Genomic DNA, 27,650 nt, shown 5'->3' on the forward strand with positions numbered 1-27,650 from the left:
ATCTAAGGAAAATTTGGAGCAAATGGGGTAATTTGATGCTACTGTGCCGGTGGAGGCAACCAACATAACCACCTGCTTCTTCTCCAAAATAAAATTGAAGTGTGGTCACTTTGACAGATAGAAGGACATCCCAGAATGCATTGCAAATGGTAAAAACGAGTAAACCATTCAGAGGATCTCGTCCAAATTTAAATCAGGCACAATTTTTGCTTTAAACACAATATTGGAGATTATTGACTACACTTCATGCGTTCAAAGTTTGTACTGGTATAACCATGAAGTATTTGAGTAGTTACACTGTTACAATACAGGCATGATTGTGCAAAATACAAAATTACAGCATGTAATGGCAGATAAATATCTATATATTTATAATATATATAATATCAATAAGTGTTTTTCAAGATCGATTTAAATGAACTAAATAGGCAGGTTTTAAGATAGCAGCAATCCCTCTTAGGTTTGGAGAACAAATGATGTTTAGGGACAGAAAAGAATAACTGTGTCTCTTCCTGTTACTTATACCTTTTTTCCCTCCTGATCTCAGTGTTACTCTGCCCGCCTTCCAACTCTGTCTCTCCCCCTTTCACCACAGAAGATGTCTGAGGCTGCAGTCACCAGAGCAATTAGAGACTTCATGTCCCTCCTCACTGTCAAGAGGAGGAAGGACACACACATACATATATATATATATACACAGCACACGTGTTGTGTGCACACACACCCGGCGATCTCTGTCGTCCTCTGTACTGACAGGCACTGGGCAAAAGTTCACTCTGCCACTGTGCTAACTATCTCCTCTTCTCTTCCTCTCCCCTTTCCTCCTTCACACTATCTCCTTCTCATGCTCTGCCTTTTCAAGAAAAGTGCTAACTAGCAATCTCTCACTCCCTCCCTTTCTCTCTTTGTCCGCCTCTCTAAGGGCTATCATCCTTCTCTTTGGTCTCCATCTTTTCTCTTTCTCTTTTATCTCTCTTCTTGAGAAGTTACACGCTTGTCCTTCACTCAGTGTCACACTTTTGTGCCTCTGACTAACTTCCTATCCCTCCCTTTGAATCTACACAATAATTACCCCTTCTCATCCATTACCTTCATCTTTCTCTCCCCTCCCTTTGTCCTTACTTTTTAATCTTTCTCATAGCATTGGTATCTTCTTCATTTTTCATGCACACATGCGTTTGAAGTAATCTGTATGCATTTACACTGCTTATGGCCAGCTCTAATGTGATAGAAAATCAAGAAAATGGTGCACTTATGTACAATGAAGCTGTCTTTCCCTGCATCTCCAGTGCGGCTTTTCCCCAGTAAAAATATTGTCAGCCTCAACCAAATTAACCGAAAAGAGCAGGATTTCTGAAAGCAGGATGTTGAGCACCAAGGGAATTTCACAATAAGCTTCTTTGTTGCCTTATATTACATCGACCCCCTTGACTTGTTCATCTTAGAATTTGCGCCACCTATTAGGCCGTCTGGAAGCAATGATGTGTTCTAATATCAGAGTCTCTTGAAGAAATGAAATTCCACCATCTGTCAACCCTATGAAACTTTCTTTGATCTCTCCCAGGTGAATGCCGGCTTTTGCTGAGAAAAAAAAACAAACCCTCTGCCCTCTTTTTATCAGGGGAAATGAGAGACCTCAAAATCTTCACATCCATTGTGGTCTTGTGGATAGTTGGATGTCATTCATCCACTGTGAATTGCCATGAGAGCACGTCACATGATAGCCAGGGGAAGGTGAATCTCTGCTTTATGCTCACAACATGCTTGGTTTTGTGAGCACTGATGCACTGAATGTCAATCACCCAGCGAACCACCAGTTAGGGGAAACTCGGTTCAAAGACCTCAAGGTTTTAAGGATGCTGCAAGCTTTCCACGACTTAACCTCCAACAAGTAAGCTTGTGATGGACTCATCTGAGCTTGGCATAGTAGTAATCCATGAATTAGTTACAGGAAACCTCATATAGCTCCAACACAAAGACACATATTCTACTCAAAGGCTCTAAAAAGGACATGTGATCTGCTGGTCTCCTTGATATTATAATGAGTCTTCTTGGTCTGCTAATGTGCTCATAAGTATTCATTACCAAAGGGTAGACCTCAAAGCCTGCACAGCAAGCAGGCAAACAGTTCAATACTGAAACATACTGCAGATCAATCAAAAAGCAGAATATTCATAAACACCCCTTAGTGAGTCATGCTATCTTCACATTTTACACAAACATATAAAAGTGAACTAGAAGCATATACATAATAGCGGTTTGTTCTCCTTTATAAAACATTATGGTCTTTGAGACAACCTCAGTATCTCTCCTTTAAAGTTAATGGCAGAGCAGCAAGGTAGCATCATTTCCTGAAGTTTAGTGTTCTGTCTATAAAAGTTTAGTACATCAGCTTGTGAACTACCACAGCTTAGTTGGCGTCTTCCTCCACATACACACTACATACACTGTAATTCTTTCTATGGTCTAACTTGCTTAAATATGCAACAATAGTTTGCCACTCATTGTTTTTACAACATTAGCCATAGGCGAAGTACAGCAGAATTTATTCTGAAAAGACAAAGTTGATTCTACAAAGTAAGGACAGACTGTGAGCTGTCACATTTGATTTATTAGCAATTCAGTCTGCTGGCACTTTTTCCTCCCACTGTAGCAAGACAAGAATATCTCGAGTTGAATATTTATTGCTTTGCTTATCTGTAGCTGCCTTTACAGCTGCCTCTGGTAATAACCATAGCATTAATATACAAACTAATAACATGTAAGCTTTTGTTGTTTTTGTTCAAACTATTCCATTTCAAGAATGATGCAACACGCAGTCGCCCCTGTGCTGCAAAGGAGAAGAAGAAGAAGCAGAGTACAAGTCAGAGTGCTTATAACACACTTTACTGTAAGACTTGATCTTGGTCTCTTGAGATGGCACTGATTCATCACTAATCTGTTTTCACATTACAGATTATAGCATCATTTTAAAGACAATTTGAATTTGCTTTCCAGAATGTTTAATTTATTAAATGTGTGTGCACGCCAGCATTTTGTTTGGCCACATCGTGTATGTGAGGGAAAATCCAGTGCACGAGCATTTAAAACGTTTCCTAATGTTACGATGTTCGTGCTGAGCAGAGCGAGTACCCAGAGAATTGAAAATTAGCATTTATGTTGAGCAGAGGTTAGCTTTTGCTGTGATATTATTCTTTTTATGTAGAAACCAGTTTCTAAAAAAGGGTGGACATTATATAAATGAAAGTATAATTGAATGATTTGAAAAGCATTGAAAAAGCCCAATGTTGAAAAAATGTATCAAAATTTGAAATCGATACAAGAAAAGGGGCCATGTTTTACACTGCACTGCAAACTGAGATGCAAAGTCATATTGTTTCCATCTTTCCTGTTGTTTTTGTTTTTTGGGGTTTTTTGGGCAGCATGGTGGTGTGGTGGTTAGCACTGTTTCCTCACAGTGAGAAGGGCCTGAGTTTGAGGCTACCATCTGTTGTGATTCTAAATCATAGATGTGAGTGTGAATCGTTGTCTGTTTCTATGTGTTAGCCTGACGACCTGTCCAGGGTGTACCCTGCCTCTTGTCCTATTACAGCTGGGATAAGCTCCAGAACTCCTGCAACCTTGATAAGGATACGAATGGATGGATTGTTTTTTAAATGATTAGAATCTTTTTTAATACACAACAGATCTGGTAGGTGAGCCAGTGTAGCCCCTGCTGTGGAGCCGTGCTTTTATGAAAAGATAAACTTACCCTGAAAAAGGTGTGGGGAACTATTTTAGTTTTTTGGAGGAAAAAGAGCGCTGTACAATATGACAAGAGGTTGACAGGTATTTAATTTTTTTATCCTCAGAAATTTACTGTCCTCTGTAGAGTGACATGGGCAAGCAGTACATGCGCTCCATTGCATCATTTAGCTTGTCTTCTGCGTCTTGAACAGAGGCAGGGGGTGTAGACAAGCAGCAGAACTCACACTGAACTCTTATATGCAAGAGACATGTTGTTATCACATGTCACAGATGGAACTGAAGTGTCCGGTTCTCCCCTGACTGCCAGCAAAAGGGCTGTTCAGTCACACCTGGTCAAGCTACTCGCCCATGCTCACTGTAACCCTCAATCATGGACCTGTATTTCTGAGAAAACCTGCATTTGAAATGTTCAAATCTGAGGAGATTTTTTACTGAGGTCGTAAGCAAGGCCAGACTCTCTGCAGTGAAGAATGAGTCATGCAATTTATGTAGCACTTTGTGGATAATAGATGAGAAATAGCAAACTACAAAGCACTCACTTGGATAAAATGTACCCTGCAGTTAGTGGTGATGGAGCCATTAAATGACTTATTAAATTCTCTCAAAAGTCCCAGTTTGTGTAAAGCAATGCTTCTGAGTTGAGCTGACGGGGAAAATAAAAGAAAGAAAAAGAAAGAAAGACATGATTCTTTGATAAGTCAAAAAATTAGACAGCGAGAGCGTGAGGATGACAGGTGCAAAACAAAATGAGGGGAAAAATAAATTTGTCCACGCATATGTGCATATGTGTGTGCGATTGTGAGTGTGTGATAGGTTTTTCCTTTTTGACATTTATCTCCGTGGTTTATCTAAAGCAATCTGCCCTGCTGTTCCTGAGTTCAGACAAATAGGCACTGCTGTCTAAAGGATTGCTGTAATATACAGCATATAGCATAGCAGAGAGCCAAAGCAGTAGGTGGATAATGTCAGCCAGCCATTTCAATGTAATTCTCTTCTTAAGAAAGTGACTTTGCACCAACCCATAACCCAATTATGGCTACAGCTGAAAAACCACTGTACACATAATCCATAATTCAACACAGTGAACTGTAATAACACACACACACAGACACACACACACACACACACACACTGACACTAATGTATTTTTGTACAACACGTGTTGGACTTATATCCTGAACAACATAACTACGGTGAGTTCTTGGACAATAGTGCGCAGTACAAAGTGTGTGATGTTGTACATCTGTACTGTACGCTGCATATCTATCACAGAATGAGTGTGTATGAATGCATGGATGTAAAGAGTCTTGAATGGCTAATAAGATTAGAGAAACGTCATATGAATGCCCGAACTCAGAAGTCATTCAGAAGGAAAATTCACATGTTGAGGACACCTTAGGCTGACATTGTTAAACAGGGGACGAGGTTCACACATCACTCTTTATAGCAATCCTCTCAAATGTTAATAGTCAATAAGCATAAGCCACTGGCAGAGTGGTTTCTGATTTACTGTTTCCATGATGGACTGCAGACAGCTGTAAACTAGCTGGCTAGAAGTGCTCTGAGTTGTCACACACTGAAGCAGAGGCTTTGTTACATTTACATCACATATATTAGTTGTATATATTTAATATCCTCTTTACAATATATCCTCTATCTCTCCTCTGTACATGTCCAAACCATCTCAGCCTTGCCTCTCTAACTTTGGCTCCAAATGGCTCAATCTGAGCCCTCTGACGTACCCATTTCTAATCCTGGTCACTCAACTGTCTTTTAGTTAGCTCCTCCGTTTCCAAACACTACATCATAGCTGGACTTACTATCATCTTGTAAACCTTCACTTTCACTCTTTTTCTGCTATTGTTCTGTCTCAAATCACCCCTGACGTTCGCCTCCACCTACTCCACCATCTGCTGCTTTTGATGGTTGACCTCAGGCATTAAAAAAATGCATTGCAGAAGAGTAAGCATCCTTTAGAGTGCAAGAGAATGGACCAAACAAACAGACCTGATGGAGTAACACAATCTAAGTGGACTGCTACTTAAATGGCACCTTTATACTCAAATTGAGCACTCAAAGCACTTTATACTACAAGTCTCATTCATGCACACTCACACTACCATGAATGCATGGGGCGGGGGGGTCTCAAGGACACTTTAACATGTAGACTGAAGGAGCCGGGGATCAATCTACTGAAAACAAGGTGTTATTTGACCGGTCATCTACACAATGTAGCATCACATGTCCTGTTTTAGCATTTCTCTTTATCTTTAAGCATAAAAAAAAAACATGAACTTTAAGCTACCTCCCACCATGCACATGTTCAGCGCAAGCTAACTACTATGAAAGAATAATGCATTTAAAATAGGTCACAAAGAGAGCATATGCACTGAGGCTTGGTACTACAGTAGTCATTAGAGTCACTTTAAATCCTGCATCTCTTCTTCACTGTTCTTCTCATCTCTCTCTCAGACAGCACATGCACTAATGGAGTTTGGACTAGACCTGAGGGACAAGAAAGAAAAGGAGAAGGGGGGAGACAAGAAGTGTGAAAGAGTGATGTAAGAGTGGGGATCATAAGAATTAGTATTGGTATGTGTGTTAACATTAGCACTGGGATTTATTTTGGAAACGTAAGCATTAGTATTCTAATAAGTTGTATTTATTTTAAGAGAGGTTAGTCTCATTAATGTTTGCACCTCATTTAAAAAAGGGAGACTTTCCCCGAGGTAAAAGGACAACAGTTCATACTCTACTTGAAGCAGAGACTCATTAAAATAAGCGAAATACTTGCATTATTGCACAAGATGAAGGCACAAATGGTAATCTGGGAAGCGACAACATCTTAAGCAAGAGGGAAGGCGATGCAGCCAAGTAAAAGAGCGGTTGAATTTGTGAGTTGTAACAAAAGAGAAAGCAAAAAGGAAAAAGTGACAGAAAACAGACAGGAGACCAAGCGTAAGATAAAAGAAAGACAGAGTGTCGCTGTGAATTAAAGACAGACTTGATGTTCTTTAATAAAACATCTGTCAAAACAAGTGGAACGAGCGTTCAGCGTCTACACATACAACCATCCGTCAAGTGGCACACCTCACAGGAAGTGTCACTGCAAAAGAAAAGGCATAAATCTACTGTGTGGCCCCGCAGCAGCTCCTCCACACAGAACAATCGAAAAGTGGAAGGACGGAGAGAAAAAGTTCAGAGGAAGAAAAAGAGTGGGAGAACCGAAGAGAGCAAACGGGAGAAGGTGAGGTGAGAGAGAGTAGGTGATGTGTCCCAGGTGTGTGCTCTATCCTCAGCTGTAGTTAAGAGCGAAGCACGGCAACGCCTCAACCATCCGTCACCATGGAGATAACAAGCTGTCAGGGCAGAGAGGATCACGGGCCACAGAGGCCAGTCACTCGACTTGAACACCGCAGGAGCCAATCAGAGGATAAAGAAAGAGGGTGAGATAATGCGAAGAGAATGATAGGAAACGGGAACAGAGAGAGAAACCAAAGCAAGTTATTGATAGAAGGTCTCAGAGGACTGACGAGTTCGCATGGTTAGAAAGCGCTAATTAGAACTGCAACTAATTATAACGATATTTGGATAAATAAAGGGGAAAAAAGCCCAAATCTATGTAGCAATCAACACGCTGCTTACTAGGAACTCATACCATCATCCAGGGCAGGGCATTTCTTTTCTGAAACTATGTACATTACAAGTAATTGGTCTGCATTTCCACTTAGTGCTAAACAATATTAACAGTGATACCCAGTTTGCAATTATAACTGCAAGTTAGAAGACTCAAACAAGCAAAGGTCATTAATTTAACAGGGGAAATTATTTCTATTGAGCAAGAGTGCTATTAAATATTTATTGTTGCATATTTACTACACACACACACACACACACACACACACACGCATATATATATATATATATATTAGGGGTGCAACGATATTCGTATCGATATTGAACCGTTACAGTGCTTCGGTTCGGTACGCATAGTATCAACAAACAACATTTGTAATATTTATCACTTTCCTTGCACTCTGTTGTGTTGAGCGTCAGTGACTCTGCGTTCGACTATCCGCTAGCTGCATAGCGCAGATCACATGAGCGCTCAACAAAGTAGTCACATCGAAGGAGAGCGAGGGCAGCTAGCAAGACGAATTTAAGCTCTCCTTGCAACTGATCCCCCACCCCATTCAATCTGGCGTTTGGAATTATTTGTTTTCATGTGATATGACCCCGAGCAGGTAAGTAACAGTAGTTGGAGTGCCGCAATGCTCAATTACATGGGTGGGAACTAGTGTGTTAGCGCAGTTAGCTCGTTAACGTGTTGGCCGTCTAGCCCCATGCACGGGGCGATCGGCGGTAGCTCGTTAACAGAGATTTGCCGTGTTGTGGCGTTAAGGTCATTTCAACGAGATTAACCTGAAAGCACTAGTGGGAACACAACGAATATGACTGCACATTTACGCCGACATCATCCTAGTGCAAAGACAAAAACAACAAGCATGCTACTAACTTTAGCCGAGTCATTTAGACAGCTGTTAGCACATGATTCTCCTTATGCTGCTGAGAATATAGCCCAGAAGAAGCGGATAGTATAGCTTTTATTTTGGAAAGAGACATTTCTCTGTAATAAACTCTCTTTTCCAAAGATGAGTGATTTCTCAATCAGATACAGGGCTTGCAATATCGCTAGCCCGACGTCCTGGGGCTAGCGATTTTTTCAGTCGGGCTACCAAAATCTATCTCTTCCCTGCCCGTCGGGCTATTGTAGGAAGGAAAAATATATGTCAATGCTTTTGCATTCTTTCAGAAATGTAGCTGGGTAATTATGTCATTGGCATCGGTGAGCCACTGTCAATATGTGACATATTGAAATCGCGTTTGAATTTGCGCTTGTTTTTTGCTTTCACTTTGCAATCGTGCGAACTGTGTATAGAGAGCGACAGTACTGATTGGTGAGTGATGATAATTTGTGCACCAATTCCTCTGACATCGTCTTATTAATCGTTAGCTTACTATGCAAACATGACAAGTGAAATCTCCCGCAGCTTAAACATGTGAGAGGTTGATCGCGCAGAGAATCGCTGAGCTTATGTGAGTGAGCGTGTAAAAGCAGCATATATATTTTAGTTCTGCTGAGCCAAATAAGACAGGTCAGGGTGAAGAAGTGACAGCCAAAGAAAAGCTTACCACAAAACGGAGAAGTTATGACAAATCAGACTATAATTTAAAAACTGTACTTTTGAGTTAAAATATATATTTATAATTTTAATAAATGACAAATTAAAATGAACATTTTTTTGTCATTTATTAAAATTATAAATATATATTTTAACTCAAAAGTACAGTTTTTAAATTTAACCCTAACCCTTGTGCGTGTTTTTTATTTTGACAGCGAATGCGCACCTGCGGACCACTTATGTGCAGCCCTGGTTATTTAGCTCGTCATATTGCAGCCACAGAAATTCTTTTGTCCATGAAACCATAAAGCTGCACTTTCTTTTTGCCTTATAGTCTGATTTGTCATAACTTCTCCGTTTTGTGGTAAGCTTTTCTTTGGCTGTCACTTCTTCACCCTGACCTGTCTTATTTGGCTCAGCAGAACTGAAATGCTTTTACACGCTCACTCACATAAGCTCAGCGATTCTCTGCGCGATCAACCTCTCACATGTTTAAGCTTGCTGCGGGAGATTTCACTTGTCATGTTTGCATAGTAAGCTAACGATTAATAAGACGATGTCAGAGGAATTGGTGCACAAATTATCATCACTCACAGATCAGTGCTGTCGCTCTCTATACACAGTTCGCACGATTGCAAAGTGAAAGCAAAAAAACAAGCGCAAATTCAAACGCGACTTCAATATGTCACATATTGACAGTGGCTCACCGATGCCAATGACATAATTACCCAGCTACATTTCTGAAAGAATGCAAAAGCATTGACATATATTTTTCCTACAATAGCCCGACGGGCAGGGAAGAGATAGATTTTGGTAGCCCGACTGAAAAAATCGCTAGCTCCGGGACGTCGGGCTAGCGATATTGCAAGCCCTGTATCTGATTGAGGAATCACTCATCTTTGGAAAAGAGAGTTTATTACAGAGAAATGGCTCTTTCCAAAATAAAAGCTATACTATCCGCTTCTTCTGGGCTATATTCTCAGCAGCATAAGGAGAATCATGTGCTAACAGCTGTCTAAATGACTCGGCTAAAGTTAGTAGCATGCTTGCTTTTTTTTTGTCTGCTTCCACTTGTCTTTGCACTAGGATGATGTCGGCGTAAATGTGCAGTCATATTCGTTGTGTTCCCACTAGTGCTTTCAGGTTAATCTCGTTGAAATGACCTTAACGCCACAACACGGCAAATCTCCGTTAACGAGCTACCGCCGATCGCTCCGTGCATGGGGCTAGACGGCAAACACGTTAACGAGCTAACTGCGCTAACACACTAGTTCACACCAATGTAATTGAGCATTGCATGGCACATCCAACATACTGTTTTACTTTAGTCCATGACTCGCTTACCTTCAGGGTCATACGTCACATGAAAACCAAAATAATTCCAAACGCCAGATCTGAATGTTGCAAGTAGAGCTTAACTTCTGTCTCGCTAGCTTGCCCTGCGCTCTTCCTTCTGACTATGCTGTCTGTGTTGAGCGCTCAGTGGATCTGGGCTCGACAGTGCAGCCTAGGCGGAGTAGTCGAACACAGATTCACTAAGCGCTCAACACAGACAGCATCGTCAGAAGGAAAATTGATAAAATAAATTACAAATGTTGTATTGTTCGATACATATGCGTACCGAACCGAAAGCACTGTATCGAACAGTTCAATATCGATACGAATATCGTTGCACCCCTAATATATATATATATATATATATATATATATATATATATATATATATATATATTTACAAAACTAGAATATCCAAAAGCAAAAATCCACAGAAGGATCTGTGACAATCACAGCAATAACACAATAGGCGCATAAAAGAGTGATGTCTCTCCGAGCAGGTCGGATTACACTGAATGGTGTTAATTGCACTATTTCTGGCATAATTGGTATGAGTGTCCTGACGTGTTCTCATCTTGATCTTCAGAATAAATTACTGATGACATGTAATGCTTCCTATATAGCCAAGGCACAGTGCAGCAGACTGGATGGAGATTATAATAAAACTCTACACTGACTGTGAAATATTTGCTCATGTGAATTCTGCTTTTTCACGTCATTCTGACATCTTGTTGCACTTTCTGCTGCTGACCGTTTGCTCTACCTTTTCCGGATCTGTTTGATTGTATGGTTAAAAACGTCTTCCTCGTGTGTGCTTAGGTGTTTCATCATCAAAGAGAACTCACTTGAAGTTTCACATGGTAAACCGTGAAAATCTGCTAAAACAAAATCTAAACGAAGTGCAGCCAAATCCAGGCAGCAGCCATCGAAGGCCAGGTCAAAGTGGGAAGACGTATCAGACAACATCCATAAGGAGACAGTGACAAACATGACAAAGGCAAACGAAAGCTCCGAGCAACAAGATAGCAATTTAATAAAAACAGGCAGTGTTATCTAAATATATATTTAGGCACAGCTAGATTTATAGACGTTATCATCCTTTTGTTCTGAGCTTAACACTGTGAGGTGTTGAGCATATAACTCCTGATGGTTTTGCTGTTAAATTGATTTTCTTTCAGGAAGGAAGAGGGTGATGATTTCACAAATTTAAATGTGATGCAGTGGAGCTACGACTGCTGCCTAGATGGTCAATTTGCCGCTGCTTGTATCTGTCAGTGCGTGAAAGCCCATGGCTGTGGAGTCTCAGGTTTCTATGCAGTCCTGTGAAAAACTAAGTAAAGCCTTACTTCTTCTCTGAGAATAAAAAGTGTAGGTAACACCCAGGTGTTGCTAATGAAATGCATTCGATTAAAGAGTTTCAGCAATTTGTCTGTAGCATTACGGTGTGTGTACACAAAGCCAAGGAGGAAAGAGATCGGAAATGATTCTAAAGAAGTTGCTATCTAAAGCTAACAGGACAATGATCCCAAGCAAGGCAGAATGGCTGAAAAAGAAACAATCAAGGTGCTGCAGTGATCGAAATCAAAGCCCAGACCTCAGCCCGACTGAAATGCTGAGATAAGATCTGTTCACAAATGAAACCTCAATCAGTTGAAGCAACACTATGAAGAAGAGCGGGGCAAAATTGCTTCACCTCATCATACAGAACTTAGAAGTCATATAGAAAATGATCAGTTTAACTTGTTGGTGATAAAAGTGGTTCTACCAGCTACTAAATCATGGGGTGCACTTAGTATTCTTACACAATGCTTCGGCATTTGTGCTAACTAAATAATGATATGGTGTAATATGTCATGTGCTGTTGTTCATCTGAGGTAGTGTTATGTTTTTTACATGATGTATAATGCTTGGATGCCATCAGTCTCGAAATAACAGTTGCAGGAATGTATCTCTGAGTCAGTATAAAGCGACACAGCACAGCGGAGGCCCTATTATTGAAAATAAGAAAAAAAAATGTCAAACTAATTACACAAGAAACTGGAAAAAAATTGCCTGCAGGGCAGATGTTACACAATGTACAAGTCAGCGAGAACGGACACAACGCATATACTGTAGCTGTGCAAATACGTGTTACGAGGAGTGAGTGGAGGAGCAAAGTGGAGGGGTGTGATGGCAGAGGTGGCGTAAGAGCAGTGACAGGGAAGAAGATCAGCAAAGCGGGAGAAAGACAGAGAGACAGAGAGAGAGATCCGCGATGATGAAAGAAAAGAGAAAATTAGGAGAGAAAAACTGGCAGCTAAACTTTATAGTAAGAAACTTAAATTCATCTCATAATCATTTCAAATGTCAGCATTAACATATTTGAAAATTGGGAAAGAGATAAGATTAGTAAAAGGATTTTGAAAACAATCAAGAGCAACACAGGGGGAGAGGAAGTGTGTGGTGTGCAATATAGAGAGGTGCTCCAGGTACTCTGCTGCAGGCGAGCGTGGGAGAGCGTCACTGTACTGTAAGTGTGTGTGCATGTGTGTGTGTCACCAAAGGCCTCTCACAGCGACTGAGCGGTGGACAGAGTTATTGATTGGCAAAGAGTTGGTGAAACAACCATTTATTGCCCCCCCCTTCACTCACATCTAGACAAAATTTACTTCAGACACACTACACTGAGCAAAAGCAAAACACAGTTTGATGAAGTGAAATGGGGCTTAACTTATAATCCTATCACAGTGGCATTTTTTTTCAATGTCTTTGAAACAAACAAAAATGCCCCGGGCTCATATGTAGTCGACACAGGCGATCCAACACACCTCTCTATATACAGCACCGACTACTTCAGCGCGATCAATACACGCATTCAAACGGGTACAAATCATTGTTCCAGTGCACCAAACATCAAACTTCTGCTCCAGCTGAAGTCCCACACACACTGCAGATACATGCACATCCTCTTATTCCTACACAAGAAAGGCACTAGGCTTGTGCCTGCATAGCCATCCCACACACACACAAACACACACACATAAACAGGGCCACTCACTCAGATATATTCTTTAGGAAGCTTTAATCCTTACTAACCTGGTTGCAGTAAAGGTAAAAGTAACCCACCATGGAAACTGAAGTGTGTTTATGCGTCTTCTAGTCCCTCAAGCTGAATCAGCCAGAAGAAAATTACCTCAACTACAGCAATAACAGCCATTACCTGCTCTCCCAGACACACTGTTTTAACATGCTTACAGTCTGAGCCACTATAGGTGTCAAGCAACACAATCACCAATTGGTTGTGTGTTTTTGCAGTACACGTGTATGCACAGGCGGTGTTTGTACCCCCGTGTTGGAGCCAACTGTGTGTAGCAGAGCACAGGCATTAGCAAGCTAGCACTGTAAAATCCTTCTGATTTTTTTTCCTTCCTTAAACATCAAAGACAGAGTCTGACAGGCAAACAGAAATTCTCGCTGTCCAGTTTTGTCTGTCTGACTGCTTACACTTTCCCTCTGTCGTTCTGATTTTCTGGCTGCACATTTGTTTGCGTGTAATACAGACATTTTACTGTATGGTTTTAGTTCCCCCTCACCAGCCTGCTGCACATGCATGGGCAGTGAAGACTGAATATTACAGGGCATTTAACAGGCTTTTTCTACATTTGACTACATTTCATGATTAATCAAAATCAGTTTGTCACTGCGGTATGCCAGGGTCATGTCTATCCTGCCATTCAAAAAATCTCAATAAATCAAACTCGTCTGAATAACAACTTTCAAAAACGTTAAAATGCATGAATATATGTATAAATGCATAGAAAACGTCATTTCTAAAATTCTACTCAGCCTTTTATTGTAATTGTGGATAGAAGCTAAAGTTCTGGGGGGAAACTCGGATTATATCCAACATAATTCAAGCAAAATAAAGCATAGTCCAGGAGAAAGAGAGGGATCCATCCAACAGGAGCTCTCTGTCAACTTTAAGAAGCCAAAATCATCACAGGCAAACATCCTTCCTGTGTCCCGTCAAAGTATAGTTTAATAAAGAAAAACGGAGTTGAATATTATATCTCAGTGGAAAATAGACTCAACATATAGATTATTTGGTTGTGTTAGTTTACGTTTGCGAGGAACACTCAAGAGATGATTAAAAACAGTGTAAAGGAAACTAGCTCGTCAGCAGATTACCCTGTGCTCAACAATGTGCTATGAAACATTTAAAGTAATTAATATCTTTAAAATAATACTATTGGCTTATAGCTGGGAGCAAAAGGTGTTCTGAAAAAGCATAAAGGTTCCTCTGCTTCTTACACATGACAATGATAAATCATCACTGCTCAACTGAGCAAAACAGCAGGTCTTGCACTGTGACTGGTGACAGTAAATTGTACTATAATCTATTCCACCTACACACACACACACACACACACACACACACACTGCAAAGCAGTGCAAACACACTTACTTTGAGACGATTCTGACGAAATCCACAAGATAAAGCAGTGAGGGTTGATGGGTTGGGGTAAAGAGGTCAGTGTCAAGATGGATGATGATGTCTCAAACAAACATGAAGGAGAGACTTGAGAAAGCAGAAAGAACTCAAACTATGACCCTGCTGAAGGGGGATGATGAACGGGCAGAAAAATGCTGCAGCTGAACAGGCAAATAGAAAAAGGTGAAGGGTTGAAAAAGACTGAAAGCTGGGTGAAAAATGAGGTAAAGTAAGATGGGGATGATTTAAAGAAAAAAGCATGACTACAAATGCACTTGGCTATGACTGATGATTAAATGTAGCTTGATGAAGATTACAGGTTATCTTTAAGGTCAAACTTGATCCATCCCATCAGTGAACCAAAGGATATGGGCTGGAGACCATACGGATGCACCAGTTGCGAGGACAGGTGGTCTGCTTGAGGCAGAAGAAGACCACGGGCGCTAGCTCTGGGAAGGGCACCACGAGAGTGCTCAGGTCACTGCCGATGCTGACATCGTCACCTGGGCCCATTTCCTCAATGATGTCATCAGCCTGCGCCGAGCTGTATTCCTCATTCTGCCCTGGCCCTGCTGAGGAAATGCTCCCCAGCGGCACAGGACACTCCTCGCTCGTCATGGCAAGCCAGCTGGGATCTGAAACACAGAGGAAATTGACACATGGATTACAGAAGCAAAATGACTTTGATAAGGTAAAATTGTGAAATGTTAAACTTGTTAATATTGTACATGTTAACTGAATTATTCAGCTTGAAAGGAGAGTCCTGGGGATACACATACTCTGCCACAGACCACCATAGTATCAACTCACAGACATTTAATGATTGTTTTAGCCCCAAAGGCCCGTTACTCTCCGGCTGTCTCTACCGCCAATGAAACCAAATGCTCTTATCATAAACTCACTTGTCTTCGTAAGACGATGGATTCCTTAATGATAAGAATCACCCTTTGCTGTCCAACACACACATGGCAGGATACAACAGCGACGCGTAAGTCAGTGTTAACATTCATTGTGCATTCACTGACGATTCATTTAGCTCCATCACAGCGTTGTGGGAAAGGAAATGCCTTTCCTCCACCTACCACTTAACTCATGAAGGAAATCACATTTATCTGTGGGTATAGTGCACAAAAAAGAACATACACACAGGCACACAACAGTGCAATGCTACACACACGCCTGCATATTGAAGCGTTTTTACACGTTGCACAATAATACACGAGGCTGGCTGGAGTGCTGGCTGCTGTCGTGAGTTACTTCTGGCTAGGAAGTGTTTGTGTTTGATTGGGTATTCAAAGCCAAAGGAGGGATAATATTAGAAGTAAAAAGCGCAAAGAAAGACAGAATGACAGAAACTTTGTTCTTTTGGCTTCCTCCATTGGCCGGTAGCAGCCGGAGCCTAAGTGAATGCATGATAACATGCCGGACTTGGTAGTGCTCTTGCTTTTAACTGGCAGCCAAAGGAGGCAGCCAGCAAGAGGCAAGGAGCCAAGAGAAGGCTGGACATGTGCAGAGCTGGACATATGCACAGTCTTTCACACATGCCCACTCACACTGTCTCTCCCTCTCTCTCACACACACACACACACGGACAAGATCTCATTGTTGAAAGGTTTTTAAACTGGTTTCGGATATAAAAGCAAAGAGGTGGAAGTGACAGAAACTAAAACGCAACAAGAGGAAGTTTTGTGTGGTGTGGACAGGTTTTTTGTTTTATTGCCACTTTGAAAATGTATGATCACGTTTCCGTGTAGTTTCACCAAGGCGAAATTTACCTCACGTTCAAGCTACAAACACGAGCAGATAACTACGAGCATGTAAACGTGGGCGTGATTTCCGTCATTTCCATGCATGCATGGATCAGTAAATGTGTTTGTTTGCCCTAAATCCTATAGAGGGATTAAGAGCCAGTGGGAGAAAAGACTTTGTTTTTATAGGGTAATGATATTAAGGGCTATTCATTACAAGGAGAGAAAATAGGACAGCGGTGATTTAGGGGCCGGTATATCTGACAGCTCCGGAGATAATCCTCGGAAGATGTTAAACCAGGTAGAGAAAGCGAAAAAGGGAAAAGTCACCAACCACACGCAGAATGTTTGCATATCTCTATATCTGTTTACTGCACATGCTGTCTCTCTAACCGGACTGTAACTTGTCTGTTTTAAATAAGCTTTACCATGGCAACAGCTGCTTCCTGTGGCGGAAGGAAGTTTATTCTTACTCTGTTGTGTTTTATTTCCCATGACAAAGCTTCTTAGGGAGACCCTGCAGCTATTACCGGCGAGTACAATTAAGTAGGAGACAGCTTTGCAGAAACGGTTGGAAGGAGAGTGTTCGTGTGTGTGTGTGTGTGTGTGGTAACGACAGTGAAAAAAAACAAATCACAAAATTGTTTTATCTAACTTCTCTGCACCATAATATCACTCCTACTCATTTGCTGTGATTCTCTCTTTCAAAACACCCCTCCATGCTGGGCAAGCTTCCTCTGTGTTGTTGTGTTTTTTCGTGCATAATGATGATGATTGATGAATGTGTGTGACACGGAGATGCTGAGAGAGACGGAGCGACGGAGAGAGAGAGACCACGCACAAGGCCCTGACTGATGTTTCGCACTGACACATCCACACAGAGACACATTCACACGTTCTCAACATACACGCTCTCGCACATTAACACCCTTAATTGGGGTAGCGGATATACAGTCACCCATTTAGCCGCACTATGAGCTAAAGGCTGTGATGAGCCATGGAAAAACTTGCTTTCCCCCTCCCACACACACTCACTGCGACAGTCTGAGACAGACACAGGAAGAGGCTGGATGGAAAATAACAGTAAAAAAAACCAAAAACATATTGTGGATTATTTAGGCAACACACTCTTCAGTGCAGTGATTTCAAACGGCCAGTTTGAATGTAGAAAGCTGTGAAAGGTTGTGTTTTTATTTCTTGCTTAGATTAAAAAATACCCCAGGCATGGAAGTAAAGTCTAAATCTCTCAGTGACTCACTGAATAAGCTCAAAAAAGATGGATGAAGATGAAGAATTTGAGGCTTAAAATAACAACAGTTTGTTGTCTGAATTCTCCATTATACTCGGACGGTATCTTTGGTTAAGGATTTTTTATTCGCGATATGTAAACCAGTAATCGAGCCTGTTTTTGCAACTAAAATCCATCGATATGACATTTGAATCCTGCTGTGCGACCTTTGCCCGTCTCCAGGCCTTTGAAGCTGTTCACCAAATTAACTGACTCATCTTGAACTGTGACATGAAAGAGCTGTTTTTCAATTAAAACACACACACACACACACACAGAGCGGCAATTGCGATTAGCATCATTGTGAATTTGTGCACCACAACAGGGATATTATACTAGCCAATACCCCTTCTAGGCAGCCCTGGAGGCATGGCTGCTGAACGACAAATAGAGTATACATGCAGTTTTTACCACTATTAAAAGCCCAGCAAAAAGCATGTTGGTACATGTGCGTGCTGTGGAGTGACATTAGATTTGGGAACATATGTGATTGTTTAGGAGAGTCAAATGGTTAACAATGGACACAGTGGTCTTGGGGTGTTTCCGCCCCTGCGGTCCATTTAAATGGAAACCTGGTTGATTTTTGCCAGTGTGAACACTGTAATCACACAGAGACCCTTTGGAGGAGGTGACCTCAGTAAGGCTCCAAATGAACTACAGGACAGTTTGTTTATGGTGTGATCTCGAGCTTAACCATCTACCTCTCCCGTAGCCACTTATGCTTTGCATTCTCAATGCAGGAAGGTACTATACATGTGCAATCTGTGAAATCACTGTAAATTCTCTGTGTTCTCCAGTAGTGCAGAACACAGCACCTTCTTCCTGTATTTGCTTTTGCAGCTCCCGCCCCAGATACATCTGGCCAATGACTGGACTGAACATTCTCACATGATTTGTAGCAACACACTTTAGTTTCCTTGGAGTTCACTTGGATTTTTCTCAGGGTGAAAATAAACCAAATCATGATGAGTTTGTACATGTTTACAAACTCATCAACTGATTCAGACCAGAGGAAATGAACTATAGGTGTAAAACACTAAGACTAAAGATGGAAATGCAGTATATTGTAAAATTATAAATTGTTATTTCTGCATGAAATCAGCTCAGTGTTACTTGATGAACGTGTTTTAGCTTGTATGACAGCAGTAGATGTAAAATATATATCGATTACTATACTGTAGCTTATCTGCATCCTGCTGTCAGAGGACAGCAGTCTAAACAGTGCTGCTGAGATCTCCCTCTCCCCAGCTACCGCCTCTGGCTGTCTTGGGGGGATACTGAGGTGTTACCAACCTAGTCGAGAGAAATACTCTCTTCTGCGTGACTTGGGTCTGCTTCAGGGTCTCCTCCAGGATGGATACGCTCGAAACACTTCACCTATGAGTCGTCCAAAATGCATCGTAGACATCTCAAGTTGCTTTTTTGAAACAGAGGAGCTGCAAGCCTTTAGGGCCCTCCTGAACAAATAAAGCTCCTCACTCTGTCTCTACAGGTGAACTCAGACATCCTGGTGACTCTCCTTGTATCCACAATCTTATTCTTTCGGTCACCACCTCGTGGGCATAGGTGAGGATAAACCAGAAAACTGACAGCTTCTCCTTACGGCTCAGATCTTTACTTCCCCTACTTGTAAACTCATAAATTTGTTGAGTACATTTACAGAATTTTCCATTTTTGAAGAAAAATAATTTTTTCACACAACAGCAACAATAATTGCGCAATTTGGAGGTAAAAGGTAAGGCACTGCATCCCTCTGTGTAATGATTAGTGCCAGCTGTGTTGCTGTGGAAGACAATCCAAATCAGGAGATCTGGAAAAGAACTGATAGCATATCTGACACATTGTGGCTCATAATCCGCAGTTTCCACAGGGGAAAGTTATTAAAAATTGGCTCCCTGTAATGTTGCATTATGAGTTTCAGAAGTTATAAAGGCTGGATTGGAAAGTTACCGTGGATTTTTTTTTAAAACCAAAAATACAGCCGAGTTGTGCGTGATGTGTGCTATATCTATATTTGTGGGTATGCAACCAATCTGGGTCCGACAAAGCCCTCTCAGACAGCAGCCTGAGTGTCACACTTACTTAAAGAAACACCCCATTTCAACTGCACTTAAATTCTTTCACTGTGTCATGGTGAGGTGACACAATATTATCAGCTGAGAACACACACACACACACACACAAGTGTACACATAGTCATGTGTGACTGGGCTGAAAAATGAGAACATTGAGCATTGAAAACACGAGGCAGATCCCTGATGATCGGTACTGTCCCAGGCGTGTGTGTGTGTGTGTGTGTGTGTGTGTGTGTGTGTAAAACATAATGCACCATTGGTCCATTGCAACACAGACAGTGGCTAATGCTATTAGAATCACTGCAGGGCAAGTATCCCTTGGGAAGACAACTTAGGCTTGCACAAGAACCATACACACACCCTCACAACAGACAGAGTCACACACACACACACACACACACACACACACACACACACACACACACACACACACACACACACACACACACACTCCTTGTCGCTTCAGTTAAGGCTGCGCTTCATTCAGTGACCTGAGACAAACCAGCTTTGACACATATTGCTGAGTGATCAAAACAACACATTATTTTGTTACTGAGACTATCAATATAGCCAATGAGAGAGTCTAATATATTTATAAACCAGTCACTGACAGGGGAGCCAGCAGTGAATATGATGGCTGGCTTTTTGACAGCACCATAAAATTGCCTTCTAAAATGTGATAAATGTGACTCTCATATAATGGAGAGGAACATAATTCCCACTCTCCATTTTTACCTCGCCAAGTAAACCCTAATATGTCTACTTTAGGACCATTGTAACATTTAAATATGTCAGCACAAATGGACTTTGGAGTATGATCAAACAACTTTATTGCACACTCCTTACTGGTTTTGACAAACTTGAAAGGACAGCTTAAAGTAATCTCTGCCTTGCCGTTTAAGGTCAACATTCAGTATAAATTTTGCCTCTCTGAAACATTGTTTTATTTTACACCAGCTAGGCTCCATGCTTTCACCTTCCATCCATCCATTTTCTTTGACTTATCCAATTCTTTGACTTGTGGATAACTCGAGCCTTTCCCAGCTGTCACAGGGCGAGAGATGGGGTACACAGAACTACAAAATAGGTCCAAACAAGTTAGGTATGATGATAACTCTGTGGCTGTGGATATAAAAGCGGATATAGAAGAAAAAAAACACTTCTTCCAAAAATCTTCTTTTGTTTTCATGCACAAAAAACCAGTATAGTAGACTAACAATGTCATGAGATGATTACAGTAAGTCATAAAATTGAAATAAAGAATATCCAGGAAGATTTTAAGGGTGAAACTGAAAGAACTCATAGTTAGGTCCATATACTTTTAGACACTGATATTTTTTTTTTCATTTTTTATCACAATATCAACACAAATTTAAAGTGCAGGCTCTCAGCTTTAATTTCAGGGGTTGAAGACAAACACTGCATCAACCGTTGAGGAGTATCAACCATTTTTACACACAGTGGCTTATTTTTAAGTGCTTAAATGTAACTGTATGGTCAAAAGCCATTTAATGGACAGATGCGAACTATTAGTTGACTTTGTCTTATTAAATTAGGCAGGTTAAGAGTTATTCCAGGTGTGGCATTTGCATTTGGAAGCTGTTGCTATGAGCCCACATGTTTAAAAACAAGTGAAACAGGCCATCCTTAACCTGCAAAAGTATTAGAAGTGGCCAGAAAAATGTGTGGTGCATTCTGAGTAACGGTGAGATTGGCACAATGACAAGGGCTGGATATACACAAGCAAGAGTAGTGGATGCTTTTTAAGATGCTTTCCATGGTAAAGAACCAACCTCCAGAAAATCCAGCCAAGTACAGAATGTTCTAGAGAGGTGTGGAAATTTCTTCTTCTCATTATCTACTATACAGAGAAGGCTTCATGAGAAAATACACAGGGTTCAACTCAAGGTGCAAGTCATTTATCATCCCTAAGAACCGGAAGGCCAGATTAGACGTTGCCAGAAAAACTATCCAGCACAGCCAAATCGGTTAGGGAATGTTATTCTATGGAGAAATTAAACTAAGATCAAACTGTATGAAAATGCTGTGGGGAAAAGAATTATGGAGAACCCTCAGAATAGCTTTTAATTTGAACCACAGAACATCATCTGTAAAACAAGGTGGAGGCATCATAATGCATGGATATGTGTGGCTTTCAACGCCACTGGATCACTGGTGTTTACTGGCAATATGAAAGAGAGAAGAAGAAGCCCAGTGAGTTCTGAAGTGTGCAGAGATTCACTGTCTGCTCTGATTCAGCAAAATGCAGCAAGTTGACTGGACAACACTTCACAGTACAGATGGGCAATGAAACAAAACCTTGACAGCGATCCAGGAGATTTTGAGATTTTGAAGGTAAAAGTCTGGAATATTCTGCAATGGCCAAGAGAAGTGCCTGTGAAATAGTTCAGCTACATTTGTAGAAAACAGGACACAGTCTGAATGTGATTAATTAAGTCTTTCACCATTAAGGCAATATTTTTGGTCAGCAGTTTAAGCCCATGTTCATTATAGAAATGCAACTTCACAGCCAAAAAAAAAAAAGACAAAGAAAAAAATAATAAAGAAAGATAAAGAAAAAATAATGTGCCAGTGCCCAAAATTACACAGATCTATTTATTCTAAGAAAGTAAATTAGGCAGAGAACACATTGCATGTGACTGTGTTATGTGGAGGCATGCAGAGATTTCAGTAAATCATGAAACTCTGTGGTTTGTTAGTCTTTAATTATAGCTAGTATCTGGCAACATCAGTGACTGAGACATCAGAGCGTTGCGTCAATCGTATGGTGAATTTGAATGCAAACTTTTATTAACTTAATTATTAGGAGATGTTCATATCTAAATGCACTGACTTGACTAGCTGGATAAAAGAAGTGGCTGTTTAATTTATTTCAGTCTTAAATGTAGTTTGCAGCCCATCTGACAACACTACTGCCAATGGGCCTCACCTGCTCTTATTGGCTAGCTGAGGGAAGATAGAAAAGGTTAATCTGCATAAAGACATAAACAGCAGTGTGTTCTTCATATGAGGGACTCAATCCCTATGCAGGTCACACCACTGTTGTATGGTATATTTCACATACAGTGCTCTCTGCTTGTGCCAAATTGGGTAGTTTGATTTTTTGATTCCATTTTTTTTTTTTTTTTTTTTTACCTTGAAATGAGTAAAAATATCCACAACTACTGCAGTGACATGGGCTGTCCCCTGCAGCCACAGCCAGGCACTTAAAGGTATTTCAGTTAGTAAGTGACATATGGGTGTCAAACCATCTTCTGCTTTCAGCAGCATTATCCTGACTCTGCAGCATTGCCAGAATGGCCTACACATTTGTTATGGATCACAGACCAGCAAGGTGGGCAGATTCACCCCTAATAACCATATGCTGTGCAAAGGTGGCACTTTATTTGGTCCATTTAAAAGAAATAGTTCAGTGTTTACAGATTAGTTCAGGTAAGAAATAAAAACTCTCAGAATAAAGTTGAACAAGTAGCCGTTTTAAATCAACAACAGTGTAAATACACAGTACAAATAAGCAGTGAAAAGATCGCATTATCACCGAAGCGTAAAGATGAACAGAGTGCATTATTACAGCAGAGCCGAATCAGATGCCTTCTGTTTGGCTGTTGTCTCATTTGCTTATTTTATGTTCTGCATTGAATGAAATGTTTCTAACTGACTGACACCCAAAATAAATTCACTTCATATGAAATGGTTTGCAGCTGCTTGTGGCACACAAGTAATTACAAGCAATCTCTGCCCAGTGCAAATGATGATGAAGTGGAGCAAAGAAATGAGTCAGAAAAGTCAAACATCAGAGAAGAAGAACTTGGGAGGGACTTGGGGTTCAAATGCATTGTCCATTTTTCTCTTGTTATGGCAGAAAATAAAAATCCCGCTAAAACAAGCTTTGTTTTTTCTGCAGGAACTAGCGGCTTTTCTCTCAACTATGGTTTTTAGTTTCCACAGCAATTAACTTTTTGATCTAAGGAACGGATGAAAGATTGCCTTTGATTCTCCTTTAATCTAGCTTCTTCCTTTTGGAATTTTAAATTTCCAGTTTCCAATTGAGTGTCTTAATCCGCATCCTCTCCCTCCCCTTTTCCCCTCCTCTCGTCTTCTTATCCACTTCTCTGCCTTTTTCTCTTGCTCTCATTCTCCATGTTCTTCTACCCCCACCTCTTTCTTTACTTCTGTCTCCAACTGTGTCTCTCTCATTCTATGATGAAGAGGATACTGAGCCTCCTGTCAGAAATCATCTTAAGAGAGTGGCTGCCAGTGGATTACACTGAATCAGTGGCCCAATCAGTTTAATCTGTTTTAACAGCATTAGCTCTGGCAGCCAAGACTATTGCTGTGTATAGACTGTATTGAGTGCATCTTTCAGTCCTTAAGTCATCCTGAGTTCCCTGCTGTATTAAATCCTTGCCAACACCACGACAAGCTAACGCTAACAACACCTTGCAGTGTGAAAGGGCTCAATATATTAGCATTAGCATCATGTTAACAGCTTTTAGACTATAGGGAAAGTTAAAGTTCAAGAGCAATGACAGTGGCAGGAGTTTAGACAGGCAGGGAAATGAATGAGAAAGAAGCAAAGAAAGAATGGAACAATAGAAACTGGATTATGGCTTGCTGCACAGAGCGAGGAGACGTCAACCGAAGACCTGAAATAGTTCTGTTAAGCAGAAATTTAAAATGTCAAATCAAATTTGCTGTTTGATTTAGGCTTTGCTTTTCAATTTAGTATTAGCTTTAGTTCAATTTAATGGAAATTGCATATTTCTGCATGTCTTTTCTCATATCCCTTGTGACCACAGCTCATTTGTCTTTTCTTTTACTCTCCAATTCACAAACAAAGCTGCCCTTTAATGCACAAGCACTGTTGTTTCAATTGGGTTTGGGTCCACATGCAGCTCTCTTGTTCACAAAGGCAGTTTCACATCCCAAACTTTATGTATGTCCCACACAAACAATGAATATAATGCCAATTTATTTATTTATATAACAAATAAACAAGTGTCTCTAACTGTACAAAATCATCCATGCAATGCACTTGTTAGCACTGATCCCTCGGCAGCCTCTCATCTATAAAAATGGTCACTTTTGGCTCCAAAAAAAGGAAAAGAAAAAAACCCCAAACTGTTAAAGCCAAGGCTTTAAAGTGGGACTGCACACAAAGAATGGGTGGTGTCATGGCAGTTTCATCCATCTTTTCATATCCCATCTGTCTGCGTGTAAGATAAAAGCAGAGGACTGCAGAGGACAGAAAACAGAACTAACACAGTGACTGATCCACATAAGAAAAGCTCCTATCGCGGCCCAGCTTATCAGCGCATTTATTATAAATTCTTATATGTGTGTGCATGTGTAAAGTAAAGTAAAGAGCTTTAGCCTCCGTGCATTGTGGAAAGATTTCTGCGCACACTCTCTTGTGTGTTATTGGCTGATTTATTACAGTCTCCTCCAGTTTCCCAACACAAATCCATACAGGCGAGGGAGAGGAGGTCCAATAATGCTGCCAATGATTTACTATTAGAGCTCTTGCTGTCATTCTTTCACCCTGATAAATGACACACGTTTCCCTCCGGCTGCCTGTGTGTGAGGCAGGGAGAGCTCACACTCATAGGCGTGCCAGATAAAGCAAACGGTCAATCGTATTTACTGGCATGTGAGAGCATCTACTCGTAGCCTGGTAGCTTCAGTGACTGTTTGTGTGTGCTCCAAACCATATCATGCAGTGGTCTGGGTTTTTGCAGCGGCAGGGGGACTGAAGACAATCAATTCACATTAGGGGCAGACTGCCGGACAGCTGCAGGTGCACATATAATATGCGTGCAGTTTGTCAGTGTGAACGTGTGTTTGTGCATATTTTTCTGTGTGTGTTTGAGATGCTGCCTTATATCAGATAATGGGCTTTGTCCTCTATTCCTCTCGCCTTTGCCATCCACACAAACGCACCATCACGCACAGCAAAACTAGGTAGTAAGTAACAGTAATGAGGACAGTGGAGGCTATCATTGTCACAGGTGTTTCCTAATTGGCCAAAGAACTATGATCCTTCTAATTTAAAGCACAGGAGAGGATTTGAGGCCGTGTTTTGTGTTTTAGCGTCACTGTGACGCCTTCATCCTCCCTCACCTGAGATCTGACTTAAAAGTTACTTGTTAACCAGCACGCCGGCATGAAATCTGCAGCGCTGTCTGCGAGGTGCTGAAAATCCATTCTGTGCTGTTTTGTTGTGTGCTATTTAAAGTTGCCTAAAAGCTTCAGTGCCTTAAGATCAAAGCAATGAAGTCAAATTCTGTTTAACGTGGGCTTTCTACAAGCGGGAAAACAAGGAGGGGAGGAGAGGAACAGAGTTTTGGGGGAAGAGGAAGTGATGGAGGAGGAGAAATAACGACAGATCCATTCCTCTTTTTCTCCTCTGCGGGGCAAAAAGCGTCGAGTTGAACATCTGTCAGCACTCCTTATCTCTTCTCCCCTTGTCTCCTCACTGTCTCTTCCTCTCCTTTTAGAAATCTCTTTCCCGTTGCTTTTATGCCCTGACAGGAAACTGCCATCCAAAGTTTAAAAACTCAGGGAGAACTGGCACAAGGTGACGTGCGCGTGCATGGGCGTGCGTTTCTGTACAACTTCGTGTCGGTGTGAGAGAGAGCGAATGAGACAAAGAGACGGCAGACTTAAGCCCCGATATCAACCCCGAGGAGAAATGATCTCAATTTTCATGTTTCCTCCCTCACCAATGAAACATATGTCTATCCCAGAGTACAGTGCGTGCATTTCTGCATGCATTTGTGTTTGTGTTTACAGCTCGATGTGAAGCCAGAGAAGGGGACGTGTAGAGCAAATACAACACGAGCACAGAATAAGCAGCAAGAGGCAGAAAAGATGGGTGAAAGCTAGAGACGGTGAAAACCGGATTTACAGACAACGAGGAGGGGTAAGGAAAAGATTGAATCGGGAAAGAACATGAACACACAAGAGAGGATTGCGTGCACAGACAATGGGAGCTATGAGGGGAGGGGGAGAAAAAATGGAGATGACAGAAAAAAAGTTGCACGGCCGGGCGAAAAACGCAGAGGTGAGGTGACTTGGGCGAGTGAGACGGAAGGGACAGAAACAAAGAAAGACAACATAGTAAGAGGGAAGGCTGTAAGCAGGGGTGACAGGAAGAAGGTAGAGGATGAGAGGAGATGAGAGCACTGAGGACTGTGGGGAGGAGGAGGAGGAGGAGGGGGGAGGACACACGGGGCTGGAGAAAGGAAAAGAGAACGAGAGCCGAAGTGTTTCGGGGAATTTGTTGCTGTGTCTTGTGCAGAAGGGAAAGCATATTAAACTGCACACACACGGACACGCACAAAGAAACACGCAGCACTTTAAAGGGAATGATATAGGGGTGTGTAACGCTGATGCGTGTTCTTATCCATCCATTTCTCCTCCCTTTTTTCTTCTTTTTTTGCTTTTCACACCTCATCCGAAAAAAAACCTTAGAGCTCGAATGAAGCCAAGCAGCTTCCTAATTACCTCATTTGCATAAACATGCACACTGTGTGAGAGGGGAGGAAGTGGGAGAGGATGGAAGAGCTTCACCTGGAGACAAAAAAAAAAGAAAAAGAGCGAGTGAGGGATGGAGATGACACTGTGGAAACGGGAAAAGTGATTGGGACAAAAGTGTGGCACTTGCTGACGGAGTGAAAACTGTCAAAACTTGTCTTACCCCTCGTCCTCTCTCATGATTTTCTACTCTCTCACCCAGTTCTCATCATCTCACCCTCTTCTTTCCTTTTTAGAATTGTCTGA

At 41.3% G+C, this 27,650-nt stretch overlaps 1 protein-coding gene across 4 annotated transcripts in view; it reads right to left on the reverse strand.

The window, feature by feature from the left end:
* The window catches only part of cacna1ia (calcium voltage-gated channel subunit alpha1 Ia), a 194,008-nt gene that overhangs the window by 130,361 nt on the left and 35,997 nt on the right, over positions 1–27,650 (reverse strand). For all 4 annotated transcript variants that reach the window (XM_040052996.1, XM_040052979.1, XM_040052987.1 and 1 more), the window contains exon 2: positions 15,107–15,371. In XM_040052996.1, the coding sequence (XP_039908930.1) occupies positions 15,107–15,354 (248 nt within the window). In that variant the 5' untranslated portion in view covers positions 15,355–15,371. The remainder of the gene's footprint in view (positions 1–15,106; positions 15,372–27,650) is intronic.

Source organism: Simochromis diagramma, unplaced genomic scaffold, assembly GCF_900408965.1.
Source record: "Simochromis diagramma unplaced genomic scaffold, fSimDia1.1 OVJJ01000321.1, whole genome shotgun sequence".
NCBI classification, from domain to species: Eukaryota; Metazoa; Chordata; class Actinopteri; order Cichliformes; family Cichlidae; genus Simochromis; species Simochromis diagramma.